General features: G+C 40.4%; 3 protein-coding genes across 6 annotated transcripts in view; 1 reads left to right on the top strand and 2 right to left on the bottom strand.

The window, feature by feature from the left end:
- LOC306925101 (zinc finger protein 407-like) overlaps window positions 1-729 on the bottom strand; it is a gene marked incomplete at its 3' end in the record, with an annotated part of 76,562 nt that extends 75,833 nt beyond the window's left edge. The window contains exon 1 of the mRNA XM_079503780.1: window positions 635-729. The remainder of the gene's footprint in view (window positions 1-634) is intronic.
- A 1,943-nt stretch (window positions 730-2,672) lies between these two features.
- Window positions 2,673-8,451, bottom strand: LOC306924216 (beta-Ala-His dipeptidase-like). Of its 2 annotated transcripts, none has more exons than XM_079502641.1 (12): window positions 8,321-8,451; window positions 7,263-7,406; window positions 6,429-6,572; window positions 6,108-6,270; window positions 5,911-5,999; window positions 5,503-5,700; window positions 4,802-4,886; window positions 4,514-4,674; window positions 4,207-4,371; window positions 3,490-3,631; window positions 2,986-3,133; window positions 2,673-2,878 (listed from the first exon to the last, which is right to left on the bottom strand). In XM_079502641.1, the coding sequence occupies exons 1-12, from the start codon at window positions 8,390-8,392 to the stop codon at window positions 2,812-2,814; spliced, it is 1,578 nt and encodes a 525-aa protein (XP_079358767.1). In that variant the 5' UTR covers window positions 8,393-8,451; the 3' UTR covers window positions 2,673-2,811. The 2 variants fall into 2 exon arrangements, with proteins under 2 accessions (XP_079358767.1, XP_079358768.1); XM_079502642.1 differs by lacking the exon at window positions 8,321-8,451 and adding an exon at window positions 7,531-7,635.
- Window positions 8,452-9,285: 834 nt separating this feature from the next.
- On the top strand, window positions 9,286-16,391 carry tcaim (T cell activation inhibitor, mitochondrial). Of its 3 annotated transcripts, XM_079502644.1 has the most exons (11): window positions 9,286-9,350; window positions 9,914-10,013; window positions 10,880-11,012; window positions 11,125-11,275; window positions 11,382-11,637; window positions 12,200-12,322; window positions 12,840-12,937; window positions 13,339-13,430; window positions 14,350-14,582; window positions 15,209-15,340; window positions 15,931-16,391. In XM_079502644.1, the coding sequence occupies exons 2-11, from the start codon at window positions 9,979-9,981 to the stop codon at window positions 16,154-16,156; spliced, it is 1,479 nt and encodes a 492-aa protein (XP_079358770.1). In that variant the 5' UTR covers window positions 9,286-9,350; window positions 9,914-9,978; the 3' UTR covers window positions 16,157-16,391. The 3 variants fall into 3 exon arrangements, with proteins under 3 accessions (XP_079358770.1, XP_079358772.1, XP_079358771.1); XM_079502646.1 differs by lacking the exon at window positions 9,286-9,350 and having other exon boundaries at window positions 11,229-11,275; XM_079502645.1 differs by lacking the exon at window positions 9,286-9,350 and having other exon boundaries at window positions 11,100-11,275.

Below are 16,391 nucleotides of genomic sequence, written 5' to 3'. Positions count from 1 at the left end.
TTTTGTTCAATGAAACGTTCCTACTGGAATTGAAATGTTCGCTTGTTGTATTTATATTAAGGGCACACGGTGCACGCCAGTCGAGTCGACCGTTGTACGAGTAAGTATAAACCAGGCTTTGGCCAAACACACCACAACTACTACCTAGCAACCTAGCTAATGGATTACAAAGCCTCCCCAAAGTAAAAGCTAACTGTTTAAAATGGCGCATATGTTACATTTGTAACGCGGTGTTTATATGCCGTCCCATGCTGCCGTTGTTAATAACAATATGTGCACATTTTGACCGTTAAAAGTACAGCTGTTGTTGCACAGAGTTCAGGCATGTTGCTGCTTGTTGTTGGCTAATCAGCTAGCAACATGTTTCTGTCACTCTGTGAATGACAGAAAAGCACAGCCAATGGCATTGGGATATTGTCCTCGCTGTCCACTCAGAGCATCTCGGAGGCGGGGTTTGGGGGCTGGAAAACGACGGCAGCACAGAGGCCCAAAAAGTAGATTAGCATCGACCTTCGAGTCGCCATTACTATGCGATAAACGGTGGCGTTAAAACTCTTCAATTGACCCTCGGCGAGTGTTTAACTTCGACACAATGTTTAAGTTGATGATATAATGTTAATTAAAATTGTCTTACCGTGTTATTTTACCCGTATTGTCAAGGTCCGCGCTTTTTGCTGCTGGTCACTAATGGCGTCCCGTAGCATTACACTGTGACGTCACCAGAGGGCGTCCCAAGCTGTTATGTTAATCACCTGATTGAACTAACCATTTGCATTATATTTGTGTGATAAAATGATTTTGATTTATAAAACATTTGTATCGAGTCTTTTCATTACATATGGACAGCTTTACATTAAAAGTCCATGCTCAATACAACCACATACGTTTAGAATTAGGGTCCAGGGTCCACAAAAACAGTAAAGCAATTATTATTACAATTTTAAAAAAGCCTTATTTTCTTTAATATTTCGGTTACTTGTTATATGATACCCCTATGTATATCGTTTCCCCCTGTAGGCCTATTTGTTGTTGATTTGTATATTTTATTATATTATAGTTTAAAGATGTTTGGTGCGAATTTACATCATTTGTAAAGGGGGGGGGGGGGGGGGGTAATCATGTCTTGTGTTTTATGTGTAGATGGAGGAGCCATGGTAGACGCACATGCGTGTGCAAGACAAGCAAAAGTAACAGAAGATTATTATTGACAGTCTAGACACACCTCTGGTGATGCTGGAAAAGCTCTGCTGTAGGCCTATTTATAATACAGAGTAGGCTATCAACTGGTATAATTAACATGAAATGTTGTTGGACATTTATAACATGCTTTGGTGTTTTAATTAATGATTCGAATTCAACTATTTGCACCAGAAAACATAATTACTATGTGTATTTGTCAGGCTATATTTCATTCTGAATTTCTGTTGTATACTATCATGTCATAGGGGAAAATACTCCAAACGTTTTGCTCCAGCAGCATAAAAGGTTAATATTACACACAATCAGGTAAATAGGCTACTGGCTGGGGCTGCAGTTTATGGACCTACATGTCTGCTGTCTGGTCATTCAGGGGTCCTTGAGCTACATTCTAAAAATACAGATTTGCTAGTGAAGGTGACTGAAGAGGAGGAAGGCCTACTTTTTGGGATTAACTGGCTGGTTTTGGACAACAAAAAGTTGTTTCTTTCCCTGACTAGAATACGTTTATCTTTTTTTTCCCCTCTTTTTTTGAGAGGCGCTATAGCAATGCATGGCTTTTGAAGATGATATGCCAGCCTGAGCCAAGTCTATGGACTACTATGGAAGGAATGAGGATATAACAATGTTTATTTAGAGCACTTAGGACGTAAAATGTTTCCCAGCCAAGGCTATGGACTTTAACGTTTGTTTAGGGCACTAAATGATAGCGTAAGACTTCATGTGGACTATATAAATTGGGCGCCCCTCACTTCACACGGGTGTGTGTGTGTTTTCTTTTTAAATGCATATGAAACAGACACAATGATACTTATATATAATTTACTCTCAAATGGCCACCCAGTGATTAATCACCACTTCTATGTGACACACAGTGTTGGCGTTGCCACAGCCTGAAGATGGATGAATGCATAGGCTTTAATTGATACAGTAGTCTGGCAGGTCAGGAGGTGATAAATGAGACCCCTGCAATGAGTACACTGTTTACTTTCACAGTCATTTTGTTTAATTCATCACCGTCAAAATTATGTGACATGGATGGTTGGAAACGCAGCCCCCATCTCCCATTTTTCATTAGGATTCATTATTCATTTTTGCTCACCAGCTGCCTTTAACTAAAATAAGAGAGGCGGGCTTTGGTGGACAATGACTGAAGGTGTGACTTCGGTACTTTGCCTGTTCTGCGCCGATTCTGTATAATATTTCTACCTCCTTTCTTTGTTTTCCTATCTATTTGTCTTACCCCAAAACATTCCTGCATGCCACATTAATTTCACAGCACAGGCCCACACATGTTCAAAGTAATGGTGATATAAAACAAACGGTGACAAAACAAACATTAAATTCTCTTTATTGTTAATGGCATATAATGTTTGTGTTAGGGACAAGATGATGTAAATGTTCTCTTCATTGTCAATGGCGTTTTTAAAACAAACATTGAACTAAAAACAAACATTAAACCTGTATATCTCAAAAATCTAACCCTGGGCTGTAACAAGGAAATTCGTTTTTTGTAAGAAAAAGTGTTAGAATCCCATTTATTATACAAAATTCCCAAGTTCAGTTAGCCTGGACGCCAGTCTTCAATACCACATTACTTAACATCTGTGTGTGCTAATTTAGTTGAGAGAGCTCATAAATGTAAGCCGCAAACAGCTTGGTCCCCTCAATGAAGTTGTACCTGCAAATTTCAGATAAAGACAAAAATAGCAAGGGGAGAAGTATTTTGATTGAATATTCACTCTGTTTGAATTGACTTGACTAACCACTGTATCATGGACTTCTCACCTGCTGATCTTCTCATTCTGAGAGTGCTCTCCGTCATCGTGGGCACCGATTGGCAGCATCATCACACTTTTACCCGTCACCTCTTGAAAGTCCTGGGCTATGGGAATGGTTGATCCCTCACGGATCAACTCGGGGTCCACTCCAAACACTGGCACACGGAAAGGATGTATTTCTTACTTAAGTTACAGTACGTCAAATAGGAGCTCACTCAAAAAGATGCAACATCATGGAATGGCTACACATACCGTCTGTGAGACATTTTACAGGGAACAGATGAAAAAAAACAAAACAACAACAGCAGAATTTAGACAACAGCAGCAATAAGCACCTTCAGCAGTTTAAATACAGGTGCAAATGCACAAACACTTGTAACAGGGTATCACTAGACTTAGTTGCCGATGCAGTGCCACTCGAGCTGCCTGCCTCAACTAGCTTCTCTTCGTGAATTTTTAACATTGGGGGGGGGGATCCATTACCAGATGAAGTACAAAATGAAACATATACCACTTTTAACTGCTTTCTTCCCTGCTGTGTACTGTGGGTCCTTGACGTCCCCCAACCAAGGTTTGGCGCTCACAGTGGCAGTCACTTTGAGCCTGTTGGGGCTTCTTAGTCTATCAAAGACCAGTTTGAGATGCTCTTGCACCTGTTGGAGGAGAACATATATATATGGTGGAAAATTGGTCGGTCGGTCGGTCGGTCGGTCGGTCGGTCGGTCGGTCGGTCGGTCGGTCGGTCGGTCGGTCGGTCGGTCGGTCGGTCGGTCGGTCGGTCGGTCCGACCGTCCGTCCGTCCGTCCGTCCGTCCGTCCGTCTGTCTGTCTGTCTGTCTAATCTATATCTACAAGGTTCTATTGGTCTTTATTATTACATCTTGTGTACAGGTTCATCTGAGTTTTATCAGCCATTGTAGCAGAATGGTAATAGTAAAAGAAAAAAAAATGTTGACAGAAACTTTGCATAGTGGATGACTGACTGACTCGTAGTACTGTACTGACATCATACATCATACTGTAGATGAGTCATGCCAGATTGAGTGCTGAACACACCTGGATGATGGAAGTTCAAGGCCAGGTCAAAACCTACAAACATATTGCTTTTTGCTTAATTGACCACATGCAACACCAGGCACACATTTGACATGTCGCTGCCCTATTAGTTAATGATTATCATTGGTTAGGTTACATTAGGTTAAATTAAGTAGATGCAATGGTGCCAATACCTGTCTCTCAACTTCAGGTGGGTCCATATTGTGCACTAAACGTATTGAGAACTTCCCAATGACACGTCTAGGAATAACGGTTTTGCTTCCTGGCTCTGAGAATGCTCCCTCAATTCCATGCATAGACAAGGAGGGGTAGCGCCATCGAGCCATCAAGACTTCTTCCTGAATCGCAAAAGGATGCTCTAGTCAATATTCTGCACAATTCCAATACAAACCCATTTGAAATATTACATATTGAAAACTGATCTGATGTCTCTTCGAGGCTGGCTAAATTGCAACATTAGACTGCTGTTGGCAACTTTACCTTTGTGTCTTGCAGGAAGTGTTTTACACCCACTGAACGTTTCATTTCCTCCAGGTCAAAGCTGATGTGCTCATAGGTGTTCCTCTCATCACCAGTAAGGGGCGCCACATTATCACTTATGCCAGGAATGAGGATCTTACCTGTATGGTCTGACAGACTTCCTATTGACATGTATGTAGAAGAGGATAGCAACAAAATTACAAAACTAAACATTTGATATGTTTAAATTTGATAAAAACTAATACCTTGTGGTACCTGGAAGGATAAGAAATAAACTCTCTCTCTCACCCAGTAACGTTATTAGATCAAACATAGGTTCATGGATCGAACCCCCATATACCCCAGAATGAAGATCTTGCTTGGGCCCATCAACCTTGAAATACACAAATCAAGGTTAATAGCAGTGGTTGAAAAAGTACTCAAATGTTTTACTTAAGTAAAGGTATAAATTCTGCAATGTAGATGTACTCCGTTACAAGTAGAAGTATTCAGATTGTATTGTACTCAAGTAAAAGTACAAAAGTATCAGCATCAAAATGTACTTAAAGTACTAAAAGTAAAAGTGCTGATATTGCAGAATGTCCCATTTCACAAGTTCGAAAGGGTTAGCAGATCTACAAGCTCTAAATGCGTCGCATCACGACACATTGTGAGCTTGTAGATCTGCTATTTTCAAATAGTAAAAGTACAAATTTTGCCTCTGAGATGTAGTGGAGTAGAAGTAAAAGTATTGGAAATTGGAAATACTCAAGTAAAGTACAAATACCTCAAAATTGTACTTAAGTACAGTACTTGAGTGAATGCACTTGGTTACTTTACACCACTGGTTAATAGGCTTACTTGTTTGAACAACCTTTCTTATTTGTATGGCTGACTAATGCAAAGGTTTGGGCACCAAAATACATTCATTAAACAGTATATGAATTCACAATATGTTATTTTTTCTGACATTCATACAACTCCACTTAATTCACACCATTTCACTTCACCTCCACAAGGAAATAGCAGCTACCCCTGGTTCCATAGGTCAGAGCGGGAGTTCTGGTCGCCCAAACATTGTCGGAGATGACAATGTAGTCCACGTCTGCAAAGAAGCTATCGTTCCTCTTCTTGGTCAAGTCCAACAGACCGAGTGATCCCACTTCTTCTGACCCTTCTATAATGAATTTCAGATTCATAGGTATTTCCTGAAAAAGATGGAGCAGTATATGCCTTTGTATTTGTAGTTGTACATACCCAGTTTAGTACCACAGTCTGTGGTATGATGTTACCTTTTTACCATGTGCTCTTTTGGTTTAGTAAAAATGATTTCTGGATACAAAAAAATAATGTATGTTTAAGTAACATTACAAAAATAATCATTTTGTCTGTCAAAATAATAACGTGTAATGTGTAACCTTCTCTGTCGCTTGATATGATTCAACAGCATGAAGCCAGGCAAGCACAGGCCCTTTATTATCTGTAGCACCTCGCCCATACAAGTTACCTAAAAGAGGGGAACTCTCGTGACATAATTATTGTGAAATAACAAATTATTTATAATGAAGCCACATTATTTAACCACAATTGAGCTGAGGTGACATGGGGAACCCACCATTGATTTCAGTCAGGTTATAGGGATCAGTGACCCAGCCATCCTCCATCCTGGCTGGTTGAACATCCACATGACCATATATGCAGAGTGTGGCTTTCTTTGGGTCCCTGGCGAATTCAGCCAACAACACAGGTGGCAGAGGAATGGTCTCTCCACAGGGCAACTTTTAAAAGCAAGGCACAAAGTACAAGCTGAGATTTAGAGAGTGTTTATATAGCGTGTTTATTTTCTGAGTGCACAGCACACGTAAAGAAGATGTACCTATATGATTCTTATTTTGCAATGTGTGTGTGTGGCCGGTATTAATAACTACTTCAATACCTGTTGTGTGCCGACATCTGCTAACTCCACGCTAGCTCCTAGTTCTCGAAGCCGGTCCGCTGTCATGTTCAACAACTTGTCAATTTCTCCCCATTTGGCTGGACTGGATGAATCACTTTCAACAGCCACCCACTCCCTCAGCCTCTGACACATCAAACGGCACAATGGACATTAATCAATATATCACCAACACTATTATCATCTTCCATTGCAATCCCCAACATTAAGCATGTTTTGGTGAGTGGTTTTTTTTATTATTATTTTATTTGCACAATAAAAACAGTACAAAAAGGTATTATTAAAAGAGAAAAAAAGTGCAGGTGGGAAAAGAAATCCACAAAGGGCTTATACATGGTTTTCACCCAAAATAATAAACAAATAGTAAGTTAGACAAAAGTAATTAAACAAGCATAGTATCATGAAGTTTTAGTCAGTTGCCTTTATAGTTTTTGATTGATTGATTGAATAGTTTAGACAGAATATGTATAAACAGCAACAGCCTTTGCAGGTTTTGCCCCTAGGCTGGAATGAGCTCCCCCTCCACCTAAGAACTGTGGATTCTGTGGACATTTTTAAAGGACTGCACCTTTTTAAACAGGCCTTTCCATAGCCGGCATGGTTAAATGTTAAATGTTGATTGCTCTATTTTGTCTTACTTTATTAGTGATTTAGTTCTTGACTTATTTTATTGACTATTGACTCGTTTTAATTGTATTGTTGTTAAAGCACTTTGTGACTGTAATTGTCTGTGAAAGGTGCTCTATAAATACACTTTACTTTACTTACTTACTGTAAGTAAGTAAGTAAAGTTCATTCAGTTCATTCAGCTCTTACCTGAATGAACTGGTTCTGTTGTTCAGTGACATGTTGGAACAAAGGCTCCAACATTGTTGGATATGTCGATGTCACAGAGGTGGGGGAGAATGAATCCGAGCCTGTGGTATGTAGTATTAGGAATACAGGAACAATGAACCATGCCTGAAAACAAGGTAATTACAATGACACATGAACTTATGGTCTCAAGTAAATATGCACTGTAGCTCTATAGTATACTGTATGAAATAAACTGGACAAAACGTTGTAGCAAACATTGTCGACCTACCCAGGGTTGAATATCCTAGTGGTATAATGGGATCAAAGATCCTTTTTTATTATGCAACAACATAGAGTTGTGTTAGTTAAGATTGATATCCAGATAATGGATTACTTAATGTTTTTTTAAGTTAATATTTTCACTGAGCCTTACTTAACATGAGTCATGATCTACTAACTTTACTTTACTTTACTTCCAATGCTTCGATACCTTCTGCCAGAAGGCAACAGAGTGAACAGTCCCCACCCACACCACAGGGACTGTTCACTCTGGCAGAAGGTATCGACTATCAAAGCATTGCAAGTAAAACAGCAAGATTCTCCAAGAGCTTTTTCCCCCAAGCCAAGGACTCCTATAAAGACTATCTGTCTTTCTATGAACTAATGGTGCTTTTTAATGTATCTGTTTTTAAAAGTGGATCTTAGATTTTAATAGTATTTTAGTTCTCTTTTAACTAGCATACTAAAAGCCAGTGAAATGACATTTCGTTCTCTTGTGCATTTTATGTATCTGCTGAATGACTGCAGAATCTATCTATCTATCTATCTATCTATCTATCTATCTATCTATCTATCTATCTATCTATCTATCTATCTATCTGATGTGATTATCCAATGCATTAGTGAAAACGGTGGTACATTCTCTAGAATAGAGGATAGATAGACCTCCAAAAGTTGTGCTCGTATTCATTCAAAACAGTAAAACCCTACACAATAGACCATGCACAATCATCAAGGACTCACCTTACACTGAGCTGGACGTATGACGACGATACACAAAAGAAAGAAGAATGACTCACCGATGTTTGCAAATGCCATGCGCGGTCCTGTGAACGATGTTGCAAGGGAGGGTTCCCTTGTGTAGCCACCATGTTTCTTTCTGTTGATCTGCTGTCTCTCTCTTTCTGGTGACTGGTTCAGATGACTTGCATTCACACTGAGCTCATAATGATTTCCACATGGCTACATATCCTGGCCTAGTTTTAGTAACTCCCCCAAACGTTCATACTGTTCATCAGATATGGGACTTCAGAACTTCAACTGTCAGCATCATGTCTAGCTTTGGTCCATATCCTTAAGAACAAGTCCTTAAGGCTATATGGGCCTTGTTGCCTGACTCAGACGACACATATAGCTGCATAAGCATATTGATAACCATGTCTACTACTGTATCAGACTGTACGTACAATATGATATGAGATATATGTTCCTGCTCATTCTGTTCTTATCATGGTTTCCATCATCTACTAGGGACGTCATAGATCTACTGTCCTACTGTATATACTATGTCATAGATCTACTGTCCTACTGTATATACTCTGTGTGTGTGTAATAAACTTCAGAATGCATGGTAACATATCACTGTTGTGTTGGCATGTGTTCTCCGCGCCTGTGACTCACAATGGATCTTCACCCACCACCCAAAGGGATTATGAGACTTCTAGGTGCCTTGGAGATGGTCGCCCTTAAAATCATTACAGGCCTACATAATGTCATGAGATACAAGACAAGAAATTATACTGTATAGGCCTATCAATTGCACTGAAAATACTGAACTAATTTTGTGTCACGCTTAAATGTAATGTGTGATTAGCATCCCTTCTTAGGCATAATGAGTTTTTTTTCCTTCTGTATGCTATGGATGGATATTAAATTATATAAGAAAAGTCTGTGTTGTGTCTGGCAAGTTCAGCTCATTGCCACTAGATGTCTCCAAAATCCATATGTTATTTGACAGCTCCAGTCCAGCATGCGATTGCTTTGGTCTATATTCACTTCAGTCGCTGCTTTTAAAGCAGGCTGAATGGAGAGCACATCACGTCGTTAAAGGTTAAGACCAATTTTAAACCGTCTCTGTGCTATTTATCTATACATGAGACAAGCTCTATAATGCAGTAACAAAGCCTGCTTTCTGCTTAGCATGACCAGCGATGTTAGAGACACGTTTTGTGTTGGTTGAGATAGTTAGCCAATGTTGTTGATGTCAACGTTAGCTCTTAGCCCGTTATGATCTGTTATTAAACAACTAAGCTAGATAATTGATGATCGATCATTCCGAACAATGACATTTAAAGTGCGTATTCATCTAAAACAAACATTTTAGCTTTGCACAGACATAGCCACATTAGGAGGACAGGGTTGTAACGGCTACACTTGACCTACATAATCAGCTATATAACGTGGGTTGGCAGCCAACCAAACTCCAAACATGTTTGTTTACAGTTGCTGTTGCTGGACAGTATAATGTGCTGTCACGTTAGACTGTTGAGCTTATAAAGAGTGGAAAACGTGACAGCAAAAATACACCTTGACAAAACTGTAATAACGATGTTCTCTTTGATGTGTGAAGTTAATCTCAACAAACACTGCCTTGTTTTCCCATTGCACAACAGTGTTGCATGCTGTGACTGTCATGACTCTGACGTGGGTGTGCATCTGCTGATCCTTCACAACAGACATGTCTGTGACCTTCCTCTTGCGCACTACTGTGAGGTAAAGACCTTCATTTGTTTACACACTCAGCCAGCATATTATATCATGCACACTAGTGTTGCCAGATCTTGCTAAAGAAATAAGCAGCCAGGTCTATGAAAACATAGCCTCAGAGACCACAGGCGTTTAATGAAAACATGCCAAAAGAAGTGACTATAGGCCACATGAGCACATTTTTACATTTTAACAATGCAAAAGTGGTAGTTCCTATTGGGGTCCCATAGCTGGCACAACATATTTTTAGATGGGAATGGTGGACAATATTAATTGTGTGGTCCTTGACATGAAACACGCAGCAAAGGCCATTGGGAACGGGATTCGAACCCACGATACGCTGTCAGGCTATATAGGAGTCCGGATGTCTACGCCAGCCGCCTGGGCCAAGCAACTACTACACTTTTGAAACAAGCCCCCAAAAAACGCAACCCACAACTACAGTAGGCCTATTTACAAGCGACTATACAGAAAAACGTACCGGTATGATAAACCAACGTGATTATGTTTTATACAATGAATGTGACTATGAGAACACAGTTCTCAAAGTTTTTAATTTCAAGGACCCCCATAACTCTTTTCGTTACCTGTAGGCCTGCAAGGTGCCTCTAGCCTATGGCAGGCCAGTCTGGTGCATCTCAGAGGCCTCTAGCCTATGGCAGGCCAGTCTGGTGCATCTCAGAGGCCTCTAGCCTATGGCAGGCCAGTCTGGTGCATCTCAGAGGCAAGACAGCTTACAGGAGGAAACAAGGCACTGGAGCAACTCAGACAGTTTAAGCCCTTATTTCATTATCAGGGTGCAAGTAAAAAAGCGAAAAAAAGGTCATAGCCTGACGAATTATAACTAATTTATAACTTTCATCCCTTTTCAGATTTAAGAGCAAACGTGTTGCCACGCATTTTGTCCAGCAGAGAGCTCTGTCAGGGGCAGACGCCATTAATGCACTTAGACCATTTTACTTTGCGGTCCATCCTGACTTCTTTGGACAGTATCCAAGGGAAAGGGTAAGTGATCAAATGGCCCAAAATGTATTGGTTGTAAAGTCAAGAGTACCATCAATTAACTGCATATTAATCAAATACATCAAATAGGCCTACCTTATACCATGGTTTGCAGGAAGTGAATGAAAATTCACTCAAGAGGCTAAATGGCTACTTGGAAACCCTTCAGAAACCAGGGGAACGCTCCGTTCAACCAACTAAACTCACCTTCTATGTTAGGGAAACGAGAGACCACACTGACATCCAGCAAGACCCTGTCCCCTCTGGTATGCCTTGTTCACTCATTACGAAGAATTCTCTGCATTCTCGTCTGACATTTAACATTGTTTGTTTTATGTAGTCAAGTGCAAGGATATCCTAATTGTCCCCCAGGGTTCCGTTCGGTGAGTTTTACCCTGCACACCAAGGACATGGTAAGCACAGTGATGAACGTGTTGACGTCCTGCAGTCTCTCCGTCAAGCATATGGAAGAGCTGAAAAGCAGCGCAGAGACGGCGAAGAGGCCCTCAGAGGCTGGGATACCCTTCTACAGGCCCATCAAATGGGACAAGACCTACTACACATTCACTGGCTACAGAGATCCTGAGCAGGAGCTAGAGCAAGCCAAGAGAGTAGAGCCAACACTCAGGTTAGTGCGTTGGTACGCAGCATGGCCATGCGTCTCTGCAGTGGAATACATAACTGCCATCCTCTATAGGGGTTCATGTGATTAATGTTGTGAGGATTTTCTAAAGGTCAGATATTTTGTTTTTAATTGTATTTTTATTTTAAATTAAGCCTATTTACTAGGGTAGCCTTGTTGTGGCTGCAGCTCTTGTCTTGTCTCGCATGCCTTTCCCAGTGACATCACTTGTCAGCACTACTTTGGCAGTGTTCTTGTGGTACTTTAGCCCTACAAGAAATGTAGAGATATTGATTGATTGATTGATTGAAGAATTTATTAACAGTTTGCAGAATTACAGTACATTTCAAGCACAAACTCAATACAAAGGCTGTTAACTGTGAGTGGACGACCCAATTAAGCATTACACTTGTTTCCAACAGGGTCCACCATGTTCAAATCATCAAAACATTTAGAGACGTACAAATAGACACTTCTATAGACAGAACAGGAATTCATCAAAATAAATGTGAGGATGGTAAATAATTTATGATAGTGTTCAATTAAAGAAATGTCTACTTGCCCCTAGCACATGGCTGAGAAAAAACGAGCCCACGGCTACGAAGAAGCACAGGGCTAGTCTCCCTCGGCGAGAAGAACTGAAGAGACTGAAGAAGGAGCTGGGCCAGAAGTTTGCCTTGGCTGATATCAGGTTAACATTACATTCCATGCAGATCTTTAACATCACCATTCATATACGGTACTAACTTGAGTAGCAAAGTCACAGCAATATGTGACCGGGTCTGGCAAATAGGCCCTCATCTCGACCAGAGTAATTTTTCAGTTTTTTACAGATTATTATAGTACAGAATGTAATCATTCAATGAAATTGGAAAATATTTGAAGGAGATATGACCATTTTAAAATGATTGTGCCGTTTTACCCAAAGCTGAGAAAATCCCCAACATTTCAACACCTAGAGCTGGCTAGCCTACTTAGACTTATACATGTATACATTTAATTTGCCCAAATCAATAATCTGTTGGAATGAAAACCTTCTTCAACATTCAAGCTGTGTTAATATGAAAAAGATTTTCTGCCTTTTCATTATAGGCGAGATGAGGACCATTTTGCTAGACCTGGTCACATATGTCCTGCAGCTAAAGACTGACTTTTCCAATGGCTGCACTAACAAACATCACTGCAATCACTCTGCTCCTGTACTGCAGGTGGCAGCGCAGCTGGGGAGTCACCCACAGGTGCTGTCAGCTCCAGAGTCTCAGCCGGCTGTCTCAACAGAACCCAGAGGCTTTAATCAACCTGCGAGGTACAGCTCCAGTGTTGATTTCGTCAACTAATACTATGACAAAACAAAATGTGTCGACTACTTTTCACTGACGAAAACTAAATGGAAACTAAATTAAAACTAACTTAACTAAGCTATGATGACTAAAACTAAGACTAAATATATTGACAATTTTGTTAACAAATAAAAACTAGACTAAAATGTTATGAAGGGACTAGTAGACAAGAGATCCAGTCATTTTACACTTGGTTGCATGCTGAAAATAGCACAGATTGTCACGTTGAGGTGTAGGCATTTCAGTTATCCTTATCCTTTCCGTCAGAAATCGGATCAATCCTCACCTATTCTTGGAGATGACTTGGTAATAAAGGTTGATAATGATTTCAACTGCCATGTTTGTCCTTAACGTACCCTTTGTTTAGGACACACAATAATATTCACTGACCAGTCTGGGATGAACGCCTCAGGACAGGTCATGCTGGGAACGATGGATGTTCATCATCACTGGGCCAAGGTAATTGCTGACGTCCTCAGATTTGACCTGGCTGTTAATCCCGCCTGTGTGACTTTCTGATTGTAGGCATGTCAATGTTTGTATTGTCATTAAGCCATATTATAGATTCTTTATTTTTGTGTCATGCACCCAAGGCGCCCAGCCCACATGGACTTATAGGACACACCACAAATCATTGCGTCAGTATTGCATTGTGTACAAGAAACAGTTTTCTTTTCTTTTTTTTCCGTTTTTTTTTTTTTACACAAACAAAACATTCTGCCTTTTTTCCCACGCTTTGCATAAAAATTCTACTAAAGCAAAAATACCTTTCCTAAAACAAAATTCCAACTTTTCGTAGTCCTTTAACCAGAAAAAGTTAACACAGATGGTTGTCATTTTACAAAATAATACATGTCTTAGTTCTTCATATAATGGGCAGTAAAACAAAAAATGAATTTCATTTTCAATTTCTTTCAAATCACACAGTAAACATACTCTGTCCTCCTCAGGAGTACCAATGAATCTACCTGTTTCTAAAGCTAATGGTAAGGTCCCAGAATGCAGCTGTGCACAAAAAGATCTCTGACTTTTGGATGAGATCAGATTCTACAAATGTCTTCTAAATCATGACAGTTTCTATGTCAGTGTGGTTCTCAAGCTTTTTCATGTCAAGGACCTACAGAATTATCTGTATTTGGCTGCGGACTCCCATCTGAGAATATGTTGTTCTAGGGACCACCCCCAGAAGCAAATATTTGGAGTTAAAAATAGCAGAGTGCCACGCTATACAAGCTTGTAGATCTGCTATTTTTCAACAGCTACAGTTTAAAATAATGGTTAAAGTGGTTAAAAGCAATAAGGCGACACAATGTCTAAATGGGTTAATGTACACAAATAAGTAAATACATTAGATTCTATATCCATGTGCCCTGATCAGATCTTTGAGCGATTGCCCAGCTACTGTCGCCTGCAGCAGCAGACAGAGTGGCTGAAGGAGAGGATCAGCCTCCTCCTGGGAGGCATCCAGGTCATCCATGGCGAGAGCTTGGGGTCCGTTCAGCCCATCGAGGAGCACTACAGCACCCTCAACAACTTCCACAAGAGGCTGCTACCTCGACGGCTCTTCCTGCACCCCAGGAGTCTGCAGGGACTAGCAATGACCTTGGAGAAGTTAGTTCATTCTATCAGCCCTAAATATGTATCTCCATACCAGTGTTGATTTTGACAGCAAATTTTGATTTTAGATTAGTCATAGTCTTTGGAATAAAACTTAATTTAGTTTTTAGTCACATTTTAGTCATCTGAAATGTTTTAGTGTTAGTCTAGTTTTAGTCGGCTAAAGGTCATAAGATTTTAGTCAACTAAATCTACAGTTGATTTTGTCGACTAAAATGTGTTTCGGCAGGCCTCGATGCAAGCTCACAACGCATTGCGCTGCGATGAGTAGATCTGTTATTTTCACAACATGACTCATAAAATGACTTGGTTTTCTTGTCCACTAGTCCCTCCCTAACATTTTGGTCTAGTTCTTCTTTGTTAACGTAATGTTAATATATTTAGTCATAGTTTTAGTCATCATAGCTTAGTTTTTATTTTGTTTTTATTCAGCTTTCCTCAGTGAAAAAAGGTAGTCGATGACCATTTTTCGTCGACGAAATCAACACTACACATACGGTATGCAGTCCGTTATCTTGGAACTAGTGCTTATTTGGGGAGGTTTTCAAAAAAGGGGGATTTGTATTTGTGTGTGTGTGTGTGCATACTAAAACTCAAGGTTTTGTGTTGATTTCTTTCAGTCACCGCTCCACCCCCAGTCTTCATGAGATGGGCCAGTTTATTATTCCGACTAACTGTGACCCTCCAGAGCTGCAGACCTTCCTCCAGAGCCATGCGCTTGAAGCCAGGAAACGCATCAAACGCAAACACCAGTGAGTGGCAGAGGCCTTTTATGTGCCTTTATGTGTCTGTCTGTATAAAGCCCACAGCGTGGCTATTCTCACTATTTGTCATTTGTTTAGCCTACTTGTTTTAGAATTGTATTGGAATTTATTTTCGCCTATTAGGAGTCAGGACATGCTCAAAATAGGGAGGGATACAGTAGATTATGAATCAAATATTTTATAAAAGTAGTGATTAAATCAGTGGTTTTCAACCAGTTTTCGACCAGGTGGTCCCCAGCTAAATGATGAGTTGGTCACCAAATCAACCCTTATAGATCTTTAATTTAACTCTTGAGAGTATAAAATGAAACTACTAATAAACTACTAATACTTTAATTTTACGCTCTTTCATTTTACATTATTGTTAAACATCTTTATTACTTAATTTATGAAGTCTACACAATTAGAGCATGTAGAATAATTGTTATTTTGATCGTTTGCCTGTTGTCTCTCCTACGGTACCACATCAATACAGCATGTATTGAAATGTGGATAAAATCACAATCAAGGTTGAAAAGTACTGGATTAAATCGATTAGTTTGATTAACTGTTGCACTACCCCTATTTGTAATGATCAGGCTGCGATCGGAGGAGGAGGCAGCAGTGAAGGACTGTGTCCAGAGCTTGTCCCTCAGGGACCTTTCAAAGGAGCCCAGCATCACCTCCAGCCAGATGATCCCTTGCTGCAAACGGCTTCTGGAGCAGCGGTCGCCTCTCATGCAAGGCTTACACATTTGTGTTTCCCACTTCTACTCGGTCATGCAGGACGGGGACCTGTGCATCCCCTGGGACTGGAAGCAGTGACGTAGAGTCTGTGGGGGCCGGGGGGCCAGGGCCCCCATGAGGAATTGGACCAGGGATCTCGGCCCCCATGAGGAATTGGACCTGAATATATATTCGCCTCGGTTCGTCCCGTTTGTGCCGCATCAGGTCGCGCCCGTTCGCGCAATTCTCGCCTTGCATTGACTTTGTATGTAATCGCGCCGCTCTAACCATCCAAGTCTGGCACCTTAACACGTCTGTTTTCCTCACTGTCCGG

The sequence above is a fragment of the Electrona antarctica genome (genome assembly GCF_951216825.1).
Source record: "Electrona antarctica genome assembly, chromosome: 6".
Taxonomy (NCBI): domain Eukaryota; kingdom Metazoa; phylum Chordata; class Actinopteri; order Myctophiformes; family Myctophidae; genus Electrona; species Electrona antarctica.
This window is presented reverse-complemented; position numbering and strand designations above follow the sequence as displayed.